The sequence below is a fragment of the Callospermophilus lateralis genome, chromosome 4, assembly GCF_048772815.1.
Source record: "Callospermophilus lateralis isolate mCalLat2 chromosome 4, mCalLat2.hap1, whole genome shotgun sequence".
Classification (NCBI taxonomy): domain Eukaryota; kingdom Metazoa; phylum Chordata; class Mammalia; order Rodentia; family Sciuridae; genus Callospermophilus; species Callospermophilus lateralis.
This window is the reverse complement of record NC_135308.1, coordinates 101796433-101822855: the sequence shown is the minus strand read 5'-3', so window position 1 is coordinate 101822855 and position 26423 is coordinate 101796433. Positions and strand designations below refer to the sequence as shown.

Below are 26423 nucleotides of genomic sequence, written 5' to 3'. Positions count from 1 at the left end.
TGAGTTCAAAAAAATGAATATATATAAAAAAGTTTAACTTTCATCACTCTGCAAAGAGTTAACAAAATCAACAGAGTAGTTACTTCTTTCCAACCACCAGGACCTCTGGGAAATTTTTTAAGAAATCATTTTGTTTTACTGAGCAAGTCAATTCCCACACAGAGGATGAGAATTGAGACCCTTATCAATACCAGCATTTCTAACAGTATTGCCACTCTTCTCTCAGTCACTCATTACTTCAGGTTTTAGAGCCATTATTGCATTTTCTCTCTTCCACTTGTATCCCATTGTCTTTGTATCTCTTGAATCTATATTTTATACAAAGGGATTTGTAAATGCTGATAAATGATGATATACTAAGTATTTTGAAGTAATTGATAATGGAAGCTTGTAGGGGCTGAGATAAATGTTATGAAAATTAGAAGTTTGAGAACAATGAATCATTTTTGACAGAGTATATGTTATCTGGGCTACTCTAACTCTTGTTCACCTTACATAGTTTTCTCAGGTTGGGTTTTTCATTTGGAGTTTGTCACAAGACTGATTTTTTTTTCCTTTCTTCCCCCCCACACACATACATCCACACACTCTTTCTGTCACTATTCTTATAAAAATTTTCCCATCCTTTGCATTACCTAGCTTAGTCCATGACATCACCATGCACTTAATTATAGATAATAGAAAAAATCATTTTCAAAACCTTTTTTACCCTCTCACTTGCAATATGTCAGCTTGTACACAAAGTGCAATTGATTTATTCCAAAGCAGCTCTAGAATCTCTTAGTTCCACTCTATTACCTCTGTCTTAGAAACCCAGGACCTAATCAAAACAAAAGAAAAAAAGCCCCAAACCTCCAAAGCTGACAAATTTAATCTGCTCCCTTTTTGCAGTCTGACTATAGCCTGTGCTGTCATCAAATCTACCCTATCTTTGTTTTTTAATCTTTTTAATCTTGCATTCCATATTCAGTGAATGAGACACTATTTTCATGTTTTCCCAGAGTCAACATTTTTCCTTAAATTTGTTTCCTTAAATGGCTTTGGTGCCTGGAAAAGTCTTGGGGATCTTTTAAGATTCACTCAAAGTGTCATTCCTTGAAACAATTGTGCATAGCCAGCCTCTCTGCCGGCTTCTACAAAACTTAATGCACCATGCTGCAATTATTTCTTTTATTTATTTTATACAAAGGGATTTGTAAATGCTGATCAATGATGATATACTAAGTATTTTGAAGTAATTGATAATGGAAGCTTCCTGCCTTATTCTCTTATAACTTTAGGGCTCCTTAAATAGACAATAGAGACTATGTTCTTATTCATCTTCAAATTTCCAAGCATTAAGTGCTATCTAATGCAAATTTGGTGCTCAGTACATTTTTGTTGAATGAACTGATTGATGGTCAAAACTATCTTCATTCTATCACTAAGTTATACTTTAGATTTTCCCCCTCTGCTCTAGCTCTACCATGTATTTTCTTTCTTTATGCATGCTGGAAAGAGCATTCTCCTGAGAAAATGAAGCAAATGAAATTAGGTTCCCTATTAAATTCCTACTTATTGGTAGACCCACATCAAGTAGTTAGTCCAAATACACTGTAGAGCTCAATTCTGAAATATGGTAAAACAGTCTTTCATATATTCCATATTTGAGGAATGTCTTTGCTAGCTAATTATAGGTCAGTTTTATAATATAGACAAAAAGAAAATAGAATTCACTTGGAGAAACTTGCTGCACACCAGCAAAGAATTGAGACCCTTGACAATATATTTTTTTCTCTTGTGAAATTTCCACCCCTGCAATTGTGAGATGTTAAGCAGTGTTCAGCATCTTTCTTACTTTATGTACTGATTGTATTTCCACTGTGCAAGAAATGTGATCCTGGTCCAGTAATCATAATCTATTACTTTACAGGAACATATTTAGTTAATATTTTAATTAACTATATTAGCTTTAACTGAATCAGAAGAAATTTCCTCGTATGCAGATGAACTCTAGATAATTAAAAGAAAGTAATCTGAGTTTACTTAATTTTTCCTCCCCCAAGGATACTGTGGATTTGTTCTGTTTAGATAATGGACAAAGCAATTACAGGTTCTTTCCCCTATAGTTAACAAACTTTGGTTTGGAGTTGGGGTGCTATAAATCTCACTTCTGTCTATCTGGCTTCACTACTTATTCTGCAACATGGTAGTTACTTATAGAATGGCGTGGGTATTTCTGAATGTCTTTGTTTCTCTTCTCTTGAGCCTTGTCATGTCTCAGTATCAGGTTCTTGTTAATTGGCCATATGGAATTTTCATATCTGGGCATAGTGTAGAGATTAAGAGCACATGTTTTGATGTTAAATCTATATCACTTGAATTCTGAATCCTCACTTTACCAACTATATGCAAATTACTTAAACTTTGAATTTCAATCACTTCATTAATAAAATGGTGAGAAAACAATTATCTAATTGTATTATTATACCAATTAAAGATACAGAGCATATTACTATTTAAACTATTTAATAGCTGGTAGCTCTTCCTGTTATTTTAAGTAGATATATCTGCCCTGATCATCTCCATTTGTCAAAAATCTGAGTGACATTCATCTGCAGTGTCAACATACCAAATTCAAAAGAATTCCACACTGAGGAAGGAAAAGGTATCTATCAGATCCACAGTGAAGGGCACCTAAAAGGTAACAAGAGGGATTTACAGCATCATGTAAGGCAAGCTAGGGGGAATCAGGGTTATGCCACTATAGCTTAACCTTTCCAAGGCTGTTGAAAGTTAGAAACCAACTAAAGTGAAGCAGACCCTTCTTTCAAATAAGAGCAGATCCTGCACCATAATGCCCCTAGGTGGGAAGCAAAGAGGAAAGACATACAAATCACTGCCGAGCAAAGTACACTGACAGGATCCAACTTGTAGATAAAGATTTTGTGTGTTTTAAGTAGTAATGTCAGTAAACATGTGAATGTGATAAAAATCTGTGGATCTAATCAATTTTTTCCTTACAGGCAACTTCTCTAAATTTTAAGAGAAGAGAAAGAAATTTAGCTGCCAGACATTCACTCATGTATTTCAATTTAATGAGCCTATTAGTGCTTCTCAGACTGGCTGCAGGAATGAACCATCTCTCCCCCAGAGATCACAGGTTAGTGACAATAAACCAAAACAGTAGTAGCATGGGGTGAGAACTATTGCACTTAGGATGCCAAACAGGATGGATGGAAAGGAAAAGGAGGAACAGCTGCAGGTGGTTGCAATAAAGAGCTTCCTAGGGGAGGAGAGACATTAGCTAAACAGAAGAGATGGGGCAGAATACATGAATGTGTTTTACAAATGCCCTTCTAATTGTGATAAGGGCAAAATACTAATGAGCAAATGCATTGCTAAGAAGAGAAAAGTTGATCAAAAGTAATCCTTGATATTCAAAAAGAAGTCAACTCTTATTCTAAGCTATTTATTTATATTAATCAAATTTAATATAAAGTTATAGTTAAGTCATCCTGGTATATTAATTTACATTCACTAATTTATAGAATACTCCAAAATAATAAAAACACATGGATGCCTTAAAATATAAGGAAATATTTTATCATCATCTTCTTAACCATAAATTTTACAGAATGAAAAAACATTCTTTTAGAATATATTACAAAAAAAACCCCACAATTGTTCAAATGTCAGAGAAGTTATTAACCTTGGAAAAGAATCACAATAGAAATGTTCACTACTTATAATAACTCTACTTTTTGGTTTTAAATTCGCCGTGTTTTATTTTGACTAATTGAAAAGGTATGAGAATAAGCCATAAATGACATATTGTACAGTGACTGCACAGCATATATGTATAGAAAATATATAAAATTATAGACACAGCAATTTAAAATCAATACATATCTATTAGAATCCATTAAGTTTGCAAAAATGTATTCTATAACTTGACAATTTCTAAACCATATAAGACTATTTAAGTACATCTAATAACTAAAGAACTAGTATTTTAAATATGATGTGACAATTGAGAATATAATATAAAGGGAGGATTCTGTGTGAAACACATTATTCACATGTGAGCATTACAATGTTTATTTGTAACTGCTGAGGATACATAAAATAACTGCTGTACATTGAGATGAGTGTTTTGGCTCTTGCCAAGAAGTCAATTATTAAAAAAAAGGAAATTTGCTCAAGTTTAAAGTATGGAAAGAATAGCCATTCCTTTCTCTACAAAGCAGAAACTTTGATCATATTCTCATTGTGATTTTTTTTTATCTGTTGCATAGCTAACCTTGGCACATACAGTCTATGCTACAGGAAAAAATGTATAATTTAAGCTATCAGGCACTGACAATTCTTAATTTACACAAAAATACTTAAAAACAAGAGTCTTAAGAAATAATCATAGTATAGAGTTTATTATTGCCTGTGATATGTGTGCTTTTTCTCCTGATAACAATACTCTAACTCCTATCAAAATTTATTACTTAATTAAACTCAAATTTTAGTAGGATAAATCTTATTCCAAGACAGTCAGTCAAAAAAGTTCAAACACTACATAGTTACAAATAGTCTCATAATAATTTAAAATCCATACTAATTTGGATTTTCCCAGAAAAGGGATTCTGTCTACAAAATTCAGATATTCTACAAAATAATCTTCATTTTATATTTCCTTTATCTAATTTGTAAAATATTATTTTAAAAATCAGTGTCTTAGGAAGCTGACCCAGGGTGCTTGTGAGTTCAAAGTGAGCCTCAGCAACTTTGTAAGGCCCTAAGTAACTTAGCAAGACTCTGTCTCTAAATAGAATATTTTAAGTAAAGTGGGCCTGGGGATGTGACTCAGTGGTTAAGTGCCCCTGTGTTTAATCCCTAATACCAAAAAAATAAAATAAAATAGAGGACTAGTTAGTAAAGTTCTTGCCTTATTAACAAATTATATTCATTCAAACAAATGAAAGAAAAGGGATTTAAAAAATCAGAGTAAAAATATTCTAAGTCAAATTATCCTCCATTTCTTTAACTGAGCTCAATGTTCTATGAAAGTGTAATAAATGAATGAATACATTGCCTTTTCTGTAATGATACTTAAATACATTTTAGTTATTTTAAATTTGTTAAAGATCAGTTAAAACTTTTTGATAAAGACAGCTTTCAATCCTAGGGGAGGAAACAAAGCAAAAAATAACATGTGGCTTGAGGGAACTGCAAAACAGTATGTTCCAATGTCAAAATTACCAGTTCACAGAACAAAGTAATTAACAATCTTCTCAAAATCACTAGAGTGCAGAGAAATGAGCATCTTCCAAAGATTCTATTTTATTGTCAGAAAAATATACTCAGTGATAACATAAAGCAGCTATTTGTAGGGGCTGTATAAAAAGAAAAAAAATGTTACATCATTTATATAAACTAAGGTTTTCTCAGAAAACCTCAAATAGATAACGTCACCAAAATATTTGGGACTTGAACAAATGTGAGAACTATGAGGACTATACCTTTCAAATAGAGTGGCATCACTTCTTCTGCATTTAATCTTCCTCTATTAAGTTGGTTTACTTTATGGTTGAGATTTCTCCTTGGATTATAATCTCTGTAATCTTAGAATCATATGTTCTAGTTTTCCATTTGCTATGAAAGTTGTTTCACTAAATACATAAGTGGTTTTTAATTGTGCCCAATTTTCTTCTTGTTTCCCTTTATTTTAGGCATTTCTTTTTTATATTTTACTTGTTCTTATATTTTGGAATATATTATTTTAAAAAAATATATTTTACTGGGGATTGAACCCAGGGGCACTTTAACACTGAGCCACAACCCATATCCATTTTTATTTATTTTTTATTGTGAGACAAGGTCTTGCTAAGTAGCTTAGGTCGTCATTCCTTAGAATTTTAAGTAATAGTTTAAGAATTCTTTTTAGCTTACAGTTAATCACAAAGCATATACTAGAAATCGGATCCACATGTCTTATAGCTCTTGAGGATCAATATATGCTCCTAAAACATTTATGATCTAAGTTTTTCATACATTGTAAGGCAATAGTATTTATATGAAGAGGTTTATTTTTGTTGTTGTTTTTGTTTTTGGTAATGAAATGGAAAAAAAAATACTGAATCAAAATGCTATGTGAGGTTCTTTGGAGAATAAAATAAATACTTACTTATGATATGTGCTGCCTCATTTTAAAAAGGCTTTGTAAGAGTTTACAGAAACTAAGAGAGCTTGAAAAAAGGAAAAAAATAAATATCGAGAGAGTGAAAAATAAAGTTAGGAAAAGTAACACAAAAGAAAAAATAAAACCAAAAGAGCAATAATATCAGCAAATGTTATTACTAATATTGCTAATATTTATTAAGTGCCTCAGGCATCCCAGGTAACTTTAAAAAGCGTTCTACATATATTTATTGATTTTTAATTAAAATACACAATGCTGCATATATTTTGATAAAGGCATATTGCAGATTTGGTTCTCAGCTTTGGCCAGATTATGCAAACAGAGAAAGAGATCAGTAATCAAGGTCATCATCCAAAATATAAAAATAAATAATGCCTCAGACAGAATGTTTGAGATGATGAAAACAGTAATGATAAGGGATGGGGCAGAACCAAGGGCAGGACAGTATAATAAGAGGAAATATTTCAAATAATGCCAGAGAACAGACACCGTTTGAGGGATAATCAAGTAGGGCAGGTATCCAGAATAACAATCTATAATGTTTGCCAACAATCTATTTAAAATGCAATAAATTAGGAAGTTATCAGCGTGTGCTTTCCCCAGAGTTCTTTTAGATCACGGTACTGAATTGAAGATTAATATTGGTAACCTATTTAGAGATTATATGTGTTAGGGTTTAGACATGAGGTATTCCATAAAAGCTCCTGTGTGGAACAATGCAAGAATTTTCAGAGGCAAAACGATCAGACGATGAGGTATGACCGAATCAGTAGATTAATCCACTGACATCGACTAACAAGGTGGTATTTTAGGTAGGTAGGGTGTGGCCGAGGAAGTAGGTCACTGTGCATGTGCCTTTGAGGTTTATATTTGTCCATGATGAGCACAGCTCTCCTCCCCACCTCCACCCTTCTTTCTCTCTCTGTTTCCTGTTTGCCATGTCCTGAGCTGCTTTCCTGCTCCATGCCCTTCCACCATGATGTTCTGCATCACTTTAGGCCAAGAACTATGGAGTCCAGAACTATGTACTGACCCTCTGAAACTGTGAGTCAAAATAAGCTTTTTCTACTCTAAGTTTTTGTCAGGTCTTTTGGTCATAGTGACAAAAAGCTAACTAAAAGAATGTGTATGATGAAAAAGGCTCCTATTCAAAACACTCCAGTAAGTAATATCTCAGATGCCTATAGAGGAAAATGGACTATTCACAGTACTTTTGTAATGTGGGTGCTTACATGGCATACATGTGGAAGAGATGACCTGTTTTAGAGTCTGGATATAAGAGGTCCTCTGCACATCCTTTCTTGAAGAACTCATCCTCTATTTAAATAATCAATCGGTGTAAAGGGATTTCATGTCTCCTCATATAATAATGAATAATATATTATTCTAATATTAGCTATTTATTATCCTGAATCATGGTGCTCCTTTCTCTGGGTTTAGCCCTACTAGAGAGACATTTCAATCATGGCTCTTTAAAAGCATATTGTGTGGTACAGCAAAATAAATCTTCAACAATTTTAGAACACTGTAACATGACAGTAGATTTTGTGTGACTACTTTTTGGTTTTATTTATTCTCTTTTTTTAGTGTTTCCTCATGTTAAAGCAATACCAAATATCAAAGTCGGTAACAGTCAGTAACATCTGAACTGCCGGCAGAGGAGGATTACTTAACTGTAGTTTTTGTATTGATGTTCTCAATTTAAACCAATACAAGTGTCAAGAGAATGGTGTTTGGTGTTTGGGCGGGTGGCTGAATTTAAATGTTTGAGTGGAGAGAGCAATCGTTAGCTGGGTAAATGCTAACTGTGGTCATTCTGTTGAGAATGAATGTTAGGGTGTTAGGAAGAAAGCAAAGAGAACCGTTAGATGGCTGATACAACAGTGTTGGAGGCAAAATGTGAGGGCTGGGCATGATAGAGCAGAGGTGGATGTATCTGGATATATGCTAGATGTGGACAGATGTGGACATGAAGAAGATAGAGGATAGAGAAAAAGTAAAGTCATGGCTGTGGTGACTGCTGGGTCAAAAATTTTAGAAGTTCTAGTATTAGGAATGAGAAGAAAGATAGGAAGAGGAAGTCAAAGCTAGAATGTTTGAGATGATGAAAACAGTAATGATAAGGGGGCGGTAGAACCAAGAGCAGGACAGTAAAATAAGAGGAATATTTCAAGAACCTGTGAAGACATAAAAAATGGAAAGATCATCTACATCTATATTGAAATCATCAAAATGTTTCAAGAAGTAATCTGGAGAGTGTAACCATGAATGGGTACTAAAGTCTTCAATGAATGAATAGGAGGGCCCAAGAGCTTGTAGAAGGTTCATAGAAAACCTCAACAAGAGGAAATGGGCAGGAGAATTGAGGCTTTGAAATGCCAAACAGGCCTTCTGCGGCTGGAGAGGAGAATGTCCTGAAGGAAGCAAGGAGGACTTGGCTATGGAAGGAGCATCAAGAAAACTGGGCAAGGCAAATGTGGTATCTGAGCTGAGACCACTTAGGTGATGAGAGGGCGTGAAGGACAGAAGCATTGGGGGAAACATAGAAAAATGGTTATAGTTGAGAGAAAATATGAGGAACAACCTGGGAAGAGAAGAATTAAGCATCATAGAATGAAATGCTTAAGATTTTTTTTTAAATTTGGAGTTAGTAATAATAGTAAGATTTGGAGGTGTTCTTAACCTATTTAGTGTGTCATGGGCACTGTTAGTAGTTTGTGAAACTGAGAATACTGGAAATAATGCTTTTATATGAAAAAAAAATACAACATAGAGCTAAAAGAAAACCAATTATATTGAAATGCACTTATAAAAAGTTTAGAAAGCCAAATATATGTTTTCTAACACATTATAATAACATCTTTATTGGCATATTTAAATAACGAGACCTAGAACTAGGTCTAATAATAGTTTGAATTGCTACATTAACAGTTGAAATAAGTTATGAGACTATCTGCAGTTAATCTTGGTTAAAGTGATTTATATTTGAAGGAATGTTAAAGTTCTACTAGAAATTAGTGAACTTTACAATGTAATTGTTTTCCTCATTCCAATTTCAGGGACTATTCAAATTCTAATTCACATCTGGATGTAGTCCTGTCTAGAATGTGATTATAAGTGGGTCATTGAGAAAGGGGAGAGGGTAAGACCCTCAGGAAAGAGAAGGTCAATGAATTGGGAGGCCAGGGCATTATTGGAGGAATCACCTACATAGATTCAGTATTCTAAGAATTTGCCACGAGCAGGCTGGACTGGACTCTGGGCTTAGTGTCTTGTGGAGCCACTCCTCTGTAATCTATATACCTGGGAATGGTCTTGCTTCTCTGTGACTCAAGACTGGTGCTGGGATTTGGGTAAGAGTCAAGTGTGCAGGGTCTGGTGGTAGAAGCAAGACAACTGGCTGGAGAAATTCATACTCTTGAAATATGCTCCAAATTATTTATTTACTTTTGGTCTGGCTCTATAAAATCTGACTCTGGAATGCCATCTGCTTCACTGAACTGCTTCCATACTGTGAATGGCCCACCAAGAGGCCCACCTTCTCTCCTTACCAGAATATGGGAAGTACTTTGAGCCCTGAAAATTCCTTCATAAATCATCAAAGCTGGTCCCTAATGTCGTATCGAATGGACCATTTAGATTTGTTGGCATATTACTTTTCAGTTTAAGTGTTTTATGCTCCTCTTATGATAGCATTAAAGTTTTTAGTTACATTTGTGAGAAATTTCCAGGGTCTTATTTTTTAACAATGACAAATTCATTTTCTTTTATAAACATTATTCACATTATGTTATAATCAGTTCATGTCAAATCTCAGGAGAGAAAATTTAAAACCCAACTCCCCTTCTCAACATAGGCAATTATCCTTATATTTTCCTAAGATGACTATAAAGTTTCTGAGGAAAATGAATTTTGAAGTAGTATTTCTATAGTTTTTGCATACATTGATTACAGACCATTTAATTGCTTTACCTCACATATTTATTGATGCTGTATCAATACAGAATACAAAGTAATAAAATGATAATTTGAGGGGAGGAATATCTATCCTAATATTACATCTTTAGGAATACAGGCTGTTTCTAATCCTTCTGAGTATAAAGAAGAGATATATTAATATTATTTTGTGCCATTAATATATTAACTTTTACAAATACAAATGTGAGCTTGTTAATAATTACAATTACATACCTAAGATATATCATTATATAAGATTATCCATTTTCTCATTACAGTTTGTTGAAGCAAATTATTATCCATAATCATTTTGAAAACTTTACGGCAAACGGCAAAATTCCTCATAGTTTAGTATTATACAAAGTGAGATAACCAAATTACTATTTGGTGAAACTGGAATTTTTCTGATACTCAAGATTTACAGAAACAAAACTTATTTATGAATCAAGGTATCTCCTTTAGGCTCATTTCCTGTAACTTTTTTGATGCAATTATACTGTTTTAAAATGGTAAATTCTTCTAATTTCCAATCTGGTTTTCCAAAGCAGTGATCATATGAGTCACTGCTCATGCTAGGGACTAATTTTAGTTTCTTTAGTAATATTCCTTCCAGATTACACATTCATGGTGTATCTTTCTGATTTTAGTGAACACCCCAAAATGCAGCTTTCAAAGGGAAAGTATTGCCTGAAAGACTTCAGTATTGTAAAATATCTAATCCAAAATAGAAAACAGAACAAAAAGTTTTATAATTTTCTTATAGTAGTAATGACTGAAACTGTTCCTTAAATATGTCTCTCCACTTCCTATGTGAATATTTGAATAGATCCAAATGTATATTTGTAAAGGATAAACTTGTGTTTACTTACTTTGTATGGATTAGAGTTCCTTCAACTTAAGTGTTGACATAATCTTGGATAACTTGCTCAGTATTATAAATCCTTATTTTAATCTCAGCACCTACACTTATTGGCCATACCTTATTGCTTAAACTAAAAATAACCCTGCCTTTTGAAGATAATGTCCTAGCATACCCATAACTTTCCAACCCTCTTCCTCTGAGTTTTTACAAAGTTGATCTCTGACCTAATTCCCTCTTTGTCCTCACTTTGAATATTAAGCAGAAATCTTTTTTCCTCTCTGCTCTCTTGTTTATCCACTGTTCATTTTTTTGTTGAGATATTCTTTCTCCAGAAAGGTTTTGTCATCCTCAGATCAACAGCAAATATTGATCATTTGGGGCAATCATGGAAATTTCATTTTATTAATTTAGGGATAGACTTATGACTTGGTTCTGAATATCATGGCAGAATGTTTTTGGAGTGGCTTTTGGGAAAGATCCATAATTTTAATATTGACTTTCAAAAGAGATGGAGCCTCTTGTTCATGGACATTAATTATAATATCTATATTGATGGATAATCCCTATTGCTCCTGCAGCCTTTTGCATAAATGGAAGCTTTTGAATAAGGCCAATACTGGGACCTCTCAAGTGGAGAGAGAAGAAAACCTGTTCCATGATTATATTTTTGAGACCCTGATCCTATCAGGACCAATTGTATCTATTTTCTCAAATAATTTTGAATTGAGAATTTATGACTGACCACCAAAACTGTTGTGATTGTATACAGACTCTATTTTGCTCTTTATTTTTTAACTAGAAGTTATGAATCTTTGTTTTTCTTGATCTTCTATTATATCCTATTATTCTGAAGTTCTCTTTAATTTCCCTGTTGTCAGTAAATGGTTCTGTTTCATTAACCTGTTGGTCATGTTGATGTATGATTCTTCTGGTCAATCTAAATATTTAGTCATACCAAATCCCCAAACACCTCTCATCTAATCATCAAACAATACTTCTGGGTCTTCTTTCAAATAGTCTTGAATAATACTGCTTCTTCTATCTTCTACTGTTAGCACACTAGTCAAAGCTGATTTCATGTTTTGCTTGGACTATCATCACTAGGCTCCTCACTACTCTGTTTCCAGAGATGCACAGAAGTTTTTCCCACCATTCACAAGATGTCTGCTTCCTAGCATATGCTTCTCAAACTAGTGCTCAAAGCTTCTGAAAGACAAGTGAGACTCTGGGTGCTCCCTGAGCTGTGAGCTGACCATCCACTACTGGAGCAAGGCAGGGTCATTCATAGAGTGAGGTTACCAGTCATTGGGGCTGTGCATCTCTTCTTGAAGTCTAATTCACAGGATATTACTTTATACAAATTTTTTTTTCCTTCATTTTTCCTGCTTGCCACAAAACTAGGAGTTCTATACAGCTGTTGGGGAAAGGCTTTGAGATGTTAGTCACAATTCACTGGAAATAAAGGTGATTCATATTCAGAGGTGATGTAAATTTAAGCTATTTGTACACCTAGATCTATGTAGACTAGATTTATCCACTTGAAATCTCAACGTGAGCATGCACAAAATATAAAAGAAAACCAAATGTTTGGCTACATCAAAATGGTTGCAGAGATAGCATTCCTTAATAGTTTCTGATTGCCTTTATTGAAAATGTAAATTTATTAAATTATGATGATGAATTTATAAGAATGGCATTCAACTGTAGTATTACTGTCAAATAATATGCATTCATAATATTCACTTGGTCACTTTATTCATAGAAATCTACTTCTCCTGAAAGATAGAAGACATTTACAAAATTGCTGATGTAGGGATCACTGAATCATATATATCATCCTGTCATAAGGAAAGCAGGATAAAGTAAGCTTAAAACCACCATATGTATTACCTTCCCCTTCCATTTATAGCTTATCGTGTAAGACTAGAAGCTCAGAACTTTGGGTTTGAAAATGCCTCTATAAGACATCGCAAGGATGATGACGTCAATATTGCACTTTCATTTAATAACATGTGAATTAACTATAAACATGCAATCTGTCATCTTGTCACTTTTATAGTGCACTATTTAGGCACCAGAGAAGGGCACATGGGAATTAAGGAGTTAAATGTCCAAAAGTTTACCCCTTTTTCTTCGACTGAAGAGAAAAGGACAAACAAAAGACAAAACATGTTTTTCATCCCCGAGTTTAAGTCAGTGGCTATGGTTATATAGTTTAACTTAATAGCTTGGAGTTAACAAAAATAGTAGGTTAAATGTTTACATTACATCATCTGTGGTAACATCAGAATAAATTACAGATTTATTAGAAGACATAAAGTCCACAAAATAAATACACAGTAACTTTAAGTCAAATGGAAAAGAGGGCCTGTTCTTTTAGTATCCACCCTAGACTTCAATCACCCCGTCTTTCTGGTGTAAAACATCAATATCTTTTAATCATCTTATGGCAATAAGCCCTGCAATTCCTCTCCTTACTTCTAACTGCCTGGCTGTATATATTTTCCACAATCACCAATATGATTTTTGCAAGTGAGAAAATCTGATCCTTTTAATCCCATGTCAAAGGTATCATATGACTAACTATTTCTGCTCTTAGGAAGAAGTTCAGCCTCTGAAATGTCCTTAAAAGTCTTCCTTGGTTTGGCTGAGGTATCTATTGCCTGTTTGAAACTAAATAAAAAAAATAAGGGCTTAGAATAGGCATGCTTACCCATAAATGATAAATATATGATTCTCTGAGGATATTTATGAACAAAGATCCTTGTTATCTGATAGACTAAGTTTTATAGCAAATATGAATTAAACCAAATTAGCTTACTTAAATTAATACTCAAAACACTATAGCTATCTGTACATTCTCTTCATTTAGCTCCTAATGATTAGAAACAACTAAAGGTTATATGAAGACAATTCATAATTTCTTAGAGATTTTTTTTTTTTTTTGCGATGAAACATTTGAGGTGTTACATTTGTCTTGATGTGCACTGTAAATATTCCATAAGGAATCATGTAAGACAGCAAGTAGTATTCAGGGCAGAAAGAAGTAGAATTACATATTACTATGCCTGGTAAAATTTCCAAATCTAATATAAAGTTTTAATCTTCAAAGACTCAAATTTGTAGATCAGAACCTGACATATAATGCCTATACCTAATGGGGAAATATATCAATTTTTCTGGAGACCTAACCATAGCCTTAAGTTGCCCAAATTATTATTGTAACTATATTTTTCTCTATGTGGAAATCATAAATGATTCAGCATTCATTTACTAAATGCTGTTACATGCCAAATAGTTCCCTAGGTGCTAGAGATTCGCAAGTCGAACAAAGCAGATAAGAGCTTGCTCCCATAGGGCTTAGATTCAAGAAAGACTGGAGAGAGACAATGAATAACTGATTTTACTACGCACTGAACACTTTTAAATGGTTATAAATATTATGAAGAAAATAAGACAGTGTTGTGATATGTGACTAACAATTACTCAGAGTGAGGGGGCACAGCTAAAACTGGGGGTGATAATCTCAGAGCAGAAACAAAATGGTAAGAAAGAGCCTGGGTTGCCAAAATGCAAAGATCTCCAGGCAGTAGGTGGAGCAAGTACAATGCCTCAACCAGGAGTGACACCTCTGTGTCCAAGTAGATATGGAGGTCAGTGGAGAAGGGGGAAATCACTTAATGGAGATGAGTTTGGCCAGGTCACACAGGGCCTAAGGGCCATGAGAAGGAATTTAGACATTACTCTATGGGACCTTTTTCTAAGAGGAGACTCACATGATTTGAGTATGTTTGAAAAGACCTCTCTGAGTGTGCATACAGTGGACTGCACGAGACCAAGATTGGAACTGCAGTACGACCGGAGAGGAATGTAGAAATGTAAAGACCTTAGCATGTTTTAAGTATGTGAACTGTGCCCACTGTACTGTATCTAATTGTATATTTGTTGAATGAATGAATTAATAGCAAAATGGTTACAAACATTAAATCTAGCCGTATATTAAAAGGCTACATATTTTGTACACAAAACTGCAATAAAATATTAAAGTATTAAAATTCTTCAAATTTGCAGGAAGGTTTAACATTTCCAGCTACATGCTTTTTTTTTTCATTACAAATAAATTAAGCAATTTGCAAATAAATCCAAACTCAAACAACAAAATACTAAAATGTTACTATTCCCTAAATATCTGACATTTCATAATGTTAATTCTACAGTTTCTTTGTGCACTTACGGTTGGACTAAGATAAATAATAGAAGTTTGCAAGTAAGAATTGTCCATTAGTTAGGAAACAGAGATAATGAGAGAGGGATGTCAAGGGGAGAGGAGAGAAGGGAAGGGAGGGGAGAGGAAGGAAGGAAGAGAGGAAGGGAAGAAGGGAGGGAGGGAGGGGAAGACACCAAGTATGTTTCTAAACAGGCATACAATGTGTCTTCTATACATAGGCTATTTACACTGGAATGTCCAATTACTTCTATGTTTTACTGAAATTGGCCCATACCACCTTTTGAGAGCCAACTGTTATGTTTTCAGGAACTTTATGAGCAATTGTTAAAAACTACCATTATTAAAAGTCAAATTAAATAAACTTATTAAATTAAAAAGCTTAAAGGTAGTAAATATTCAAAATCCATCACCTCCTAATTATTTTACTACTCTTCAATGTCACCAGTGAAGTTACGCCCCTCACATCTGCAGGGGGTAGTACGTTACACTTAGTGGGTACTGAGTAAAATCATGTGGGAAGCTTGCAATCAGACATGGTGAGAATATTTACACCACAGATGTAAACAAAAGGCTTTCCACCATCCCCAGAAAGTCTGTTATTGAGCAATTACCAACATATCACTTTTATAAACATGTTGACATTGTTGGCTTGGCTATAGCATTACCAGTTACAGACTGTGAGTCCAAATCCCAGAAACTACATTCAGTTTAAACTGAGGAATGAATGCCAGATTTAAAACAACAACAACAACAACAACAAAAAAAAAAAAAAAAAAAAAAAAGAAGGTGTTGGTTATCACAGTTCAGAATATAGAAAAAGCTTCAAAAACAAAATGATACCATTTTCTTTTATCAAATTAGTAATGACTGAAGAGAAAGACAATAATGTTGGAGTATTAAGTGAGAACAAACACATTAAATGACATAGGAATATAAACAGATAAATGTTTTCAAAGAACTGCAAAATGAAGTAAAATTTTAGTTTCATTATTTAAATTTAACCTGTGGAAAAATCAGTTTACAAACATGATCTCAAAAACTGATCACTTATAATTGGAAAAACTGAACGGAGTAGAAGTGCTTAAAAGAGTATTATGTGTAATTTTAAATAAAATTTTCAAAATCTTGAATGAGAAACAGAATATATTTGTGTAACAATTAATGAAAGTTGGATATGGCATTTAATAAGGTTAAAACATAAAATTATATATGTACATAGAGTAACTAGAAATAAATTCAATTAAACATTAACTATAATTACTACAGGGTACTTTGAATATGAATGAATATTTTCTGTTAATTTTAGATTTTTCGAATCGAAAAAGGCAAAATACTAATGTTTAAAATTAAAATGAAAACTTTAAATTAACTATTCAATAAATTTTTGATTTGAAAAAAGTATGCATGTGTTATGGTAAATTGCATGAAAATGTGGCAAATAGGAAGATAGTATTTAAATTATTAAATTGTCTAATATTGTGTTAAGGATGTGTTATTTTTTTAATATGTAACATAACATTAATTTAGCTATACATCACTACTCTTATAACCCAGTTATTCCTGTCTGATTTAGCATTATCTAGTATTTCATATTCTCTCATAAAATTTTCAAATTAACATTAGTTTTAATTCAGTACAATGAAACCATGAAGATAAAAAATGTCTCAACTATTAAACAAATCATAAGAGTGCTGTAGATCAAAAAAGAGAAAAAACCCTCTGCTTCAAATATATATTCAAAATTAACCAATGATATGAGAAAAAGAGTTTTCAGAAAAAAAAACAGGCTAACACAAAAGGAGACAGAGATCAAGGTACAGGATCTGTTTTATTATCATATCAACATGGGCAGCCAAGAAAAAGGAGTTGTGCAGAGTATTAAAAATCATTCCATAGATTTCCTTTTGATATGAGAGAAGTTTGGATCTTATTAAATTATGGTCTAGAATTAACCATTTTAATATCTTATATTTTAAAAATACTTTTATATTTTAAAATATTTGGTTTGAAAACATGAATAGAATCTATGTAAGGTACGAAATATAATTGTAGTGGCTGGGGTTGTGGCACAGTGGTAGAGTGTTCACCGAGCATGAGTGAGACACTGGGTTCCATCCTCAGCACCACATAAAAAAAAAAAAAGTAAAAAAAAAAAAAAAGTATTGTGTCCATCTACAACTAAAAAGAAAAAGAAAAAGGGAAACATGATTGCATTCACATACCTAGTATACAGTGATTATCACAATCAAATTAACACATCTATCACCATCTGTGATATACGTTAGATCCCCAGAACTTGTTCATTCTATAACTGAAAAGTTTTTAACTATGCTTTGACACCTAGATAATAATCAACAAGCTCATGGTATGTTGTAATTTTACTTTTGTGACACATAAGGAAAAAAATATCAAGTTTCAGGTTTCTTTGATAATTCAAAACTACTTAGGGAAATGTTGATATTGGTATGAATATCAGTTCTACCTTTACTCTTGGGAAGCCATATGGCATAGAAACTTACAAGTATTTAACTGAAATGACTGGCCTACCTGAAATTTTGACTTGAGACACCACTCCATCTCCCCCATCACTGTGTGCTCGAACCTCTACAACATACTCTCCATCTCTGGGGATGGGAACCTCTATGGAGTGTTTATGAGTTGAATACAGCTTGCCATCATGCTGTCCATCAGGTCTATAGAGTACCTGATAAAGTCCAAAGACATTCATATTAATAAATTCAAACTAATGAGCAAATGCCCTAATACTAAAATCAGAATGAAAGTACTTACCCTTGCATTTATTAAAAACAAACAAACAAACAAAGTACATTAGCACTTTCACACATGGAGAAATTTAATGTTATTTTCAATTCACAGAACTTGATTTCTGCTTCTGGGGGAAGATTATACAAGAGGTTTGCCATAAGAATCTGAATTTTATTTTTTGATATGATAGAAAACAAAGAGATCAGAATTATATGTCTTTTTAAGGGAAAAAACATAAAATGAAAGTTCTTTCAATATATTGAAATAGTCTAAACATATTCTCTCTTACTTTAACTGTTTTTCACTATTCCTAAAATTTAATACCTGATCAATATGAAATATATGATAGCATGTGATATAGAAAATATATAGTAACAATCTTTTCTCTTTTACTTTGCTGTGTGTTTAGCAACACTAAAATAAACATTGTCAAACAAAACTAAATTCATTATGTCTTTACTCTTTAAGCTATAATTATTCTAACAGTTATATTCTTTAAAAAACAGTTATTTTATGTATCTTGATCACTTAACATAGCATTTCCCTAAAATTCATTGAAGATGTTTTCTTATTTCAAAAAATTTCAGACTATGCCATCTAATTTTGCTATACAGGTAAAATAAGGAAGCTGAATAGAATTCACTGAAATGGCAAAAATTACACACATCAATCAACATCTGTAAGAATGAAACATGTATGAGGAACATTTTAGTACTCTTGTATACCTTATATCCTGTCACTGTAGATTCATTTGAAAGTGCAACGACATGATCCCAGGTGATTATGTAGCGTGAACCAGACCTTACTGAACTGATGATTCTTGGTGGTTGGCTAGGAGCTGTGGAAAGCAGCAATAGGTAATCAGTGGTCACCATATCCAAACTCAGGTCTGAAATCTCATTGCATCAGGAAGTATACTACTGATGATAGCAATGATGACAACACCACTACTACCCAATTTGGAAAAGTGCTTCCTATAGTGCCGGAAAGACACTAGACTATGCACATGATAACCATGATTTCTTTTAGTGTAAGGTAGAGAATATAACTATGTTGTATTCTTTTCTCTCACACTCCACTTGGGTTTCTTTCTCCACCACTTTTTTGCAACTGCAATTTTCAAGGTCACCAATCACCTCAGGTAGGCCAAATCTACTGTTGCTGTTCTATTCTTTTCAAACTTAACATCCTTGGAATATTTTACAGAGCTGTACCACTTTTCTTTTTCTTGAATCTCTTGTTCTTTTCTTAAATGCATGGTATCTTACCTTGATATTCTTTCTACCTTGGTCAGAATTTTTTCTCATTAATTTTCACGACCTAGATCCAGGTCTTCTGCTCAACTTCTAAATGTTTTCATGACTCAGAACTTGATCCTGCACATCCTTCTCTTCTCTGTGTCTAAATCTTTCCAAAGTATCAAAATCAAGTCAATGGTTTTAAATACAATTCTAATTATAGCCCTCTTTTCTCTCTTGGATTTCTAGACATGTGTGCCCAAATGCTTATCTCTACTTGAACATCTAGAAGACTTCTTGAGTGTAATGTAACCAAGATGGAACACTTGCTGTGTACCTCCAAACCTGCCTCTTATAAGTCATTCCCATTCTTTTTTTTGAATGACACAACCAAATTCCCAATTTGTGAAGCCAAAATTTATTCAGACCAGCTATCTCACCCATGGCAACTCAAATTTACAGGAAGAAGTCAACTCTACCTACAGAAAACATACCCCTTCTGTCTTCATCACCACTCCGTGCTAGCCAACCGCAATCCTCCTCAACTATTGAAATGGCCTTCTGATTGGCTTCTCTGTTCTCACTTAACACTAATCATTTTCTACCCCAAAACCACAATGATATTTTTTTTTAATTACTCTCTGCCTTAAAATCTTGCAATGTATTCATACAACACTTAGAACCCAACTTCTTCCTGTGGTCTGTAAGATACTCCATAGTTTGACCCTAGGGCACTTCCTTCTCCTCACTTCATAACCTATGCCCTGACTCTATTGGTCTTTCTTCAGCTAAAAAAATTAAATATTTATCAGAGATTTATTTGATTGTTTGTCTGTTTCCTTCAAGGTCTGGCTTAGTTAGTCTCTTCTGTATTCTTTTTTTTAATTTTTTTATTTATTTTTATTTTTATTTTTTTTTATTGGTTGACCACTTAGAATAGTGCTGGGTACATAGTATATTTCTGATGAATGAATTAATGGAAACAACAACAAAGCAATGTGTGCTTCTTTTACAATTTAGAAAACTGAGGTTTAAGGAGATCAGACCATTTTTCTTTTATCACACATTTACTAAGAGGCAGACTATATCTTAAACCCATGTCTGACACCAAAGTCTGTCTCTTACCATTATATCCCATAATCTTATTAGGAGCTTCTCTATCTCCAAGAGCATTTTATAAATTTTCAAACCCTAATACTAATCATGCCTAAGCATTCTTGCAAAAGTACCTAGAGTCCGGTATGCGAATTCTTTTTCATATATTCAACCTGGGTTCAGGATGAGAGATATCAGGGTAAATCTGGAGAAACTGGAATGACCAGAGACTCTGAGGAGATTAGGTAGTCTTGATATATGAACAATGGAAACATACAGTAATATGAGAGTAAAAGAAATGCTACTGAGATTTAACTTGTATTTTCTTTGTGCAGTGATGGTTTATATATCAAGCATAGAAAAATGAGCAGAATTTTAATTTTCTGATGCTTTGAATACATTTCTCTAAAAAATTTTAAATTGATAAATACAGAATGCAAACAAATTACTTATCTAATGGTACAAAACTTGAAGTGTCTTTACAAAGGGAAGCTGTTTAATTTTATTGCTTTAATGGAACCTTAAATGTATGAAGACATTCTTCATATTTTCTTCAATATCCACAACTAATAATGCTTTAAATGAAATCATGTGTTATTGTAAAAGATATCACTGGAAATCAAACTTGCTCCAACAATAAGATAGGAAAGTTCCGTCAAATATCCCTATTTTATGACTGAATCCAGTGAGAGTTTTTGAAAAGGCTAAAAAAGACACTCACGTGCTTTCCTGGTGAAGGTCTCAATCACATCACTTGGAGGGCCACACCCTGCACTATTGCAGGCTCCAACCTCCACAAAGTACTGAGTGTCGGGCAGAAGATTCTCCAGTCTGGCTGAGTACTCTTGACTGGTGACCTGAACTCGGTGTGCAGCTGCTTCTTTGTCATGGGCGGCCCAATACCGAATCTGCAAACATTGAAGAGTAGTAATATTTTTACCATAACCCAGACTCTTCAATTGTGAAAAGTTCTTTTCCATTGGTTCTGTTACACTGATGTTGGTTGAGCATCATATTCTCAAGTGTTAACATTACAGTCTTACCTTTCTGTCAGTCTTAGAAAATGGCAAGGTACATATGCAGTTCTGATGAAAGCATCAGGAGCAAATCAAAGCCTTACTTCATTGGTTGAAGAAGTTTTTACACTGGCCAAAATGAGACGTAGAGAAACCAGATTGCTACACATATGACTTATCTTCAATCTATAAAAGTGATCTCCTTGGAAATAATTGCCACAATAATTTTTTATCATTTATTTCCTGCTTTATTTCTGTTATGTGGTTTCAGACTTGTTATGAGTCACTGGTAAAGCAATTTGACAGGAGTACAACCTTGTCAATATGTGGCCTAGAATATGCCAGAGTAATCTTTCTTTTAGTTTCTTTCAAAGTTTGCATGTAAAATTGTTTCCTTCCAACCCTTATACATGAATCATAATGAAATATACCAGATAACTTGATAAGCTTTATAAACTTAAAATAATTTAAAAAAATGTGTCCATGTTATGATTAGAAATAATGGCTTCTGCCAAAGGATTATAGTCTTCCTGTCTCTTAGTTTAAGAAAATTTATAAATTATAATTTAGATTCTTCAAATATAGGCTTTTGGGGGGAGAAGGCACAGTAATCTATAACTATACCTAAAGTTTAAGTAAAAAAAAATAGTTGTTTATAAGTATGTTGGTATTTTATATAGTATAGATTCCCATTTATAAAATTATGAGATTTTAATTTCACAATTAGTTCAAAATCCTAAATAAAAAATATCTAATATTAAAATAATCCTGAACTTTTCATTCACATAAATACATACGAAATCATATAAAATGGAACAGGATGATCCAAATTCAAGATGTAAGAGCCCAAAATAAGCTTTATACGTAGAACAAGCACATTTCTGAATAAGATTACTGTTTATTTATTCCTCTGCAATGTTTTTATTTTGTTTATTAATGCTAAACTTTTCTGATACAATAGTATATTTTCTAATGACTGTAACAGACACTCCTTGGCATTTTCATCATCAGACCAGAAGGATATTCTCAGACTGAGAAAGGTACACAGAGGTTGCGAAAGCAGCTGTCAGCTGGCAGAAACTTCCTGGTCTGCTAGAGGGGACAAGAGTCTTCTGGTGGAGGCCTGGGTTTCTCAGGCTCTAAGAACACTCATCTGATTAGAAGCAAAAGGCCTCCATCTAAGTGAGTGGTTAAGCCAGACAATACATAAGGCCCATTCCTTACTAAGAAGAAGAGAAATAAAATGAACATTTAGGTTCTAAGGAAATGCCAGGCACTACATTAGGATCATCCACACACACTGTCTTCTCAACAAACATCTGATGGTAGAATTTACCCCATCTTACAGCAACTACAATGGAGGCCCCCATGACTCCTGAATTTTTATAAGTGTGCTTATTGACTGAGATGCATACCACATTTTAAAAAATCTTTCCTTTAGAAGAAGCCAGTTTAAAGAGGAGAAGCTTTTAAACTAGATGACTATAATGAAGGCAATTTCTATGTTTTATACTAAAATGAGTCATCTTATTCAAATTTCATGATACATTTGGCACAACAAAAGGAAAAAAAAAATCTTTCTTAATGTATTCTTTGTAACTTATCCTGAATGACCAATTCCTTTATTCCTCTGAGTCTGGCAGGAATCTGTGTAATAACAGTCTCCACTGAAACTCATGGCCAATTGAAGCAGTGACTTAGCTATTCCCTTGTAACTTGGGAGCAGAAAGAATCACTGAGCATGCCAAGTAGTACTCCCTTATTTCCTAGTTTCCAAATATGAGAGTTACATAGCATTTTCACATGTTCACTCAACCTTTACAAATAAAAGACCTGACACAGAATGATTTGTTTGCATAATCAGCCTCTTCTTAAGTATATATGATCATACTTATGACTTATGTTTTCAAATAATCCTAAAATAAATAGAAGTGGATGGATATGTGTAAAATATGGCATTATGATTTCTGTCTGAACTAGGTGCTGACTATGAAATTGGAATGAATTTCGAAGTAGATGATAAGTTTGGGCTCTTGCATCTTGATCTTCATGCTGAGTTTTTCATTGTGGTGAAGAAACAACATTAATTTGTGTGAAAATTTGTTTGGCAGGGCAGGGATGGGGGCTACAACCTGTAACCATAAAACAGAACAAATGTAATGCTCTTGGCTAATCAGTAGGGAGACCAAAAGAGAATCTGTATGAATTAATTAGAGGTTGCATTATCATTATTAGAAAAGCAAGGAAGTAAATAAACAAAGCAGGTCCACACTTTTTTGATAGTTGACCTTAAATTCATTTTCATAGGCTGGAACAACAAAAGTTGTATTTAATTTTTAAATATTTATTAATACATTTTAATTATATAGAATATTGAGTGTCATATTCATACATGCATAAAACATATTTTGATTATTGCTATCCCAACACTACCCACCCTCCACCACCCCTCCCATCTCCCCCAATTCCCCTCCTTGTCACTAAGCCTCCCTTCTATATTCTTGTTTTCTATTTTTTTCTAGATTTCACATATGGGAGAAAACACGTGATTCTTTCTGAGTTGTATATTTATTTCTATTTAATGCATGACATTTAACGCTTATCTACATGTTGTTAAAAGCCCCACCATACTCAGTATCTAGAGTTCACTCATAATAGCATATTAAACCATTATAATATTGCCTCATTATTTGTCTCTCTGCTTTTATAGATTACAAGCTTAGTGACAGCAGGTGTATTATTTTTGAACACATTATATGATAAAATTGAGAACTAAAAAGTATGTGTAGGACTTTGTTTTACTTGTGGTACTTACTCATTCATTGAACAAATATTCATTAGATTCCCAGTTTGTACCAGATAATGTACTAAATGTTGATTATGCAGTAGAGAACCAAAGAAATGTGTTCTCCTTCATATTTCTTATTTAAAAGTTAATCAAGGAATAAAAGTGCTTAAGTTCACACATAACTATTAATATCATTGATAGATCAGTGTTTAATTTTGTTTCAAGAAAATGTACTCTTCATAAAAGTATTAAGAAGTGAAAAAAAGCCTCAGAAAAAAACTAACTCCTATTTTTAATAAGAAATAATTATAATAAATTTATGAGCTACAATAGTGTCACAAAATAGTGACAATCGTGTTACAAAAGCAACAATTATATCCCTTCTACACCTTTGTGAAGTTCTCCTACACCTTTGTGAAGCTTTACTTAGGGGAGATACAGACTAAGACAGATGCCTTCTCCAAAATAAGAACATGAAGCACTTCCTAAACATCATTTTGTGCTCACTCAAAAAAGCAACAATTATATCCCTTCCCAGAAAAAAATGAGAAATTTGTAAGAAAAGCATCCCTTTAACCTCATTTACTTCAAAGAGAATCAGAATAAAATAATACATGCTACCAATTATGGAGTGCTTGAAGATATTTAGCATTTCCAAAAACTAGCTTTGAATCATTTTATTATTTGCTACTTCTGTAAACTTTCATATCAATTTCCAAGTACCCTCCTTTAAATCGCAAATTTTATCTATCCAAAAGTAATCGCTAACATGTAAATATTCCTCTATTTAATATAAGAATTAGTATCTTTTTACTAAAAAAAAAATCTACATATGATATTTAAGTGGAAAAAATAAGAGTAACCAAAAAGGACTAAATCTCTAAAGAGATATGATGACTTTAAATTATCCAGGTCACAGATCAAGTATTAGCACACTTTGTGACTATGAATGGCAATGATATAAATCTTTCAAAATCTATTTGCATACCACTTGGGAACTACTCAAAGTTCCCTTTCATTTCAGCCACTGGTACAGAGATCAAACAGAGCTGAGCAGGTTTCAAGCAGCTTTCCACAAACACAGGACAACACTTCATCTCCTCAGAGCTCCCAACATCATACTCCCTGCCTAGGGTCAACCTGCACCTCAGGGTGAAGCTCAGTAGGCCCAAGAGGAATAGGAGACAATGCCTATGGCTCCACCTTAACCAAGGGGAAAGGGTGCATCAGCGCTTCCCCTGTCATCTCAGGCAGGGCAGTCCTGAGCCACATTTGTCAAGTTTCTTAAAGATCTCACTGCTGTCCACAGTGGCTGCCAACAAGATAAAGCTCCTTTGTTTTTAAGTTCTCTCCTGTCCTGTTTTCTTTGCCTTTCCCTCCTGTCTGCTCCCTTGCATCTTATGTAAAATAAATAAATAACAATAATAAAAAGTCCCCTTCTTCTACACCTTTGTGAAGCTTTGCTTAAGGGAGATAGAGAGTAAGACAGACGCCTTCTCCAAAATAAGAACATGAAGCACTTCCTAAACATCAGTTTTTGCTCACTCATAACAACTTAACCTGTAAGAACACTTCAGAAGAATATTTGGGACTGTTAATCTTTTATGCTGATTGCGCAATCAATTATCTGCATTAATCTCCAATTCAGCTACCAAGAGTTTTTGCATTCATTATTTCTGATAGCCTATTTTTGCTTATTTTCATTAAATTAATTAAGTGAATATTTTACCTGCTGAGTGAGTAAATTAAGTCTTTTGTGGATTTCTGGGAAGGAGACCAAAGTTACTGAAATGACTTTGAGAAGGAGTTTTTGTGGTTTTCTAGCTCAACTATTCTATAGAAAAACTCACTGGGTAATTAAATTGGAAATGGAGAATTTTTTAACCTGACTGCCCCTCCCCCAAAAAACCATGTGTGACCTTTAAACTTTCTACTGAGACACACTTTAAAACCACAAAGAAAAGACTAATTTTGGACCCAATTGCCTGCAGTGCTCATTGAAATCTCAGCCTTGAGATGCAGTTAATCACCAGGACTCAATTTTCTCAACATTATGCTTTATTTGGTATTTTAACATGTTGCTTTTTGCATATGTATATTTGTAACTTAGATCCATCAGAGTTTTCATAGAAAGTGCAGTGGGGGTATTGATTTTCCTGATCATCTATCTTTCTAAACTACTGGCTTCTTTCCTACTTTTAAAATAGAAATAATAGCCATATTATAGTCAGTAAAAATTTCCCCCCATATATTCATGGGACATTTCTCATGAGAGAAATAAATGATACTGATTTTTCTCTT

The 26423-nt window shown here is 33.4% G+C and overlaps 1 protein-coding gene across 1 annotated transcript in view; it reads right to left on the bottom strand.

The window, feature by feature from the left end:
* Cntn1 (contactin 1) overlaps positions 1 to 26423 on the bottom strand; it is a 252914-nt gene that overhangs the window by 17808 nt on the left and 208683 nt on the right. The window contains exons 21-23 of the mRNA XM_076852771.1: positions 21040 to 21226; positions 18711 to 18823; positions 17767 to 17923 (exon numbers count right to left, since the gene is read on the bottom strand). Coding sequence (XP_076708886.1) covers positions 17767 to 17923; positions 18711 to 18823; positions 21040 to 21226 — 457 coding nt within the window. The remainder of the gene's footprint in view (positions 1 to 17766; positions 17924 to 18710; positions 18824 to 21039; positions 21227 to 26423) is intronic.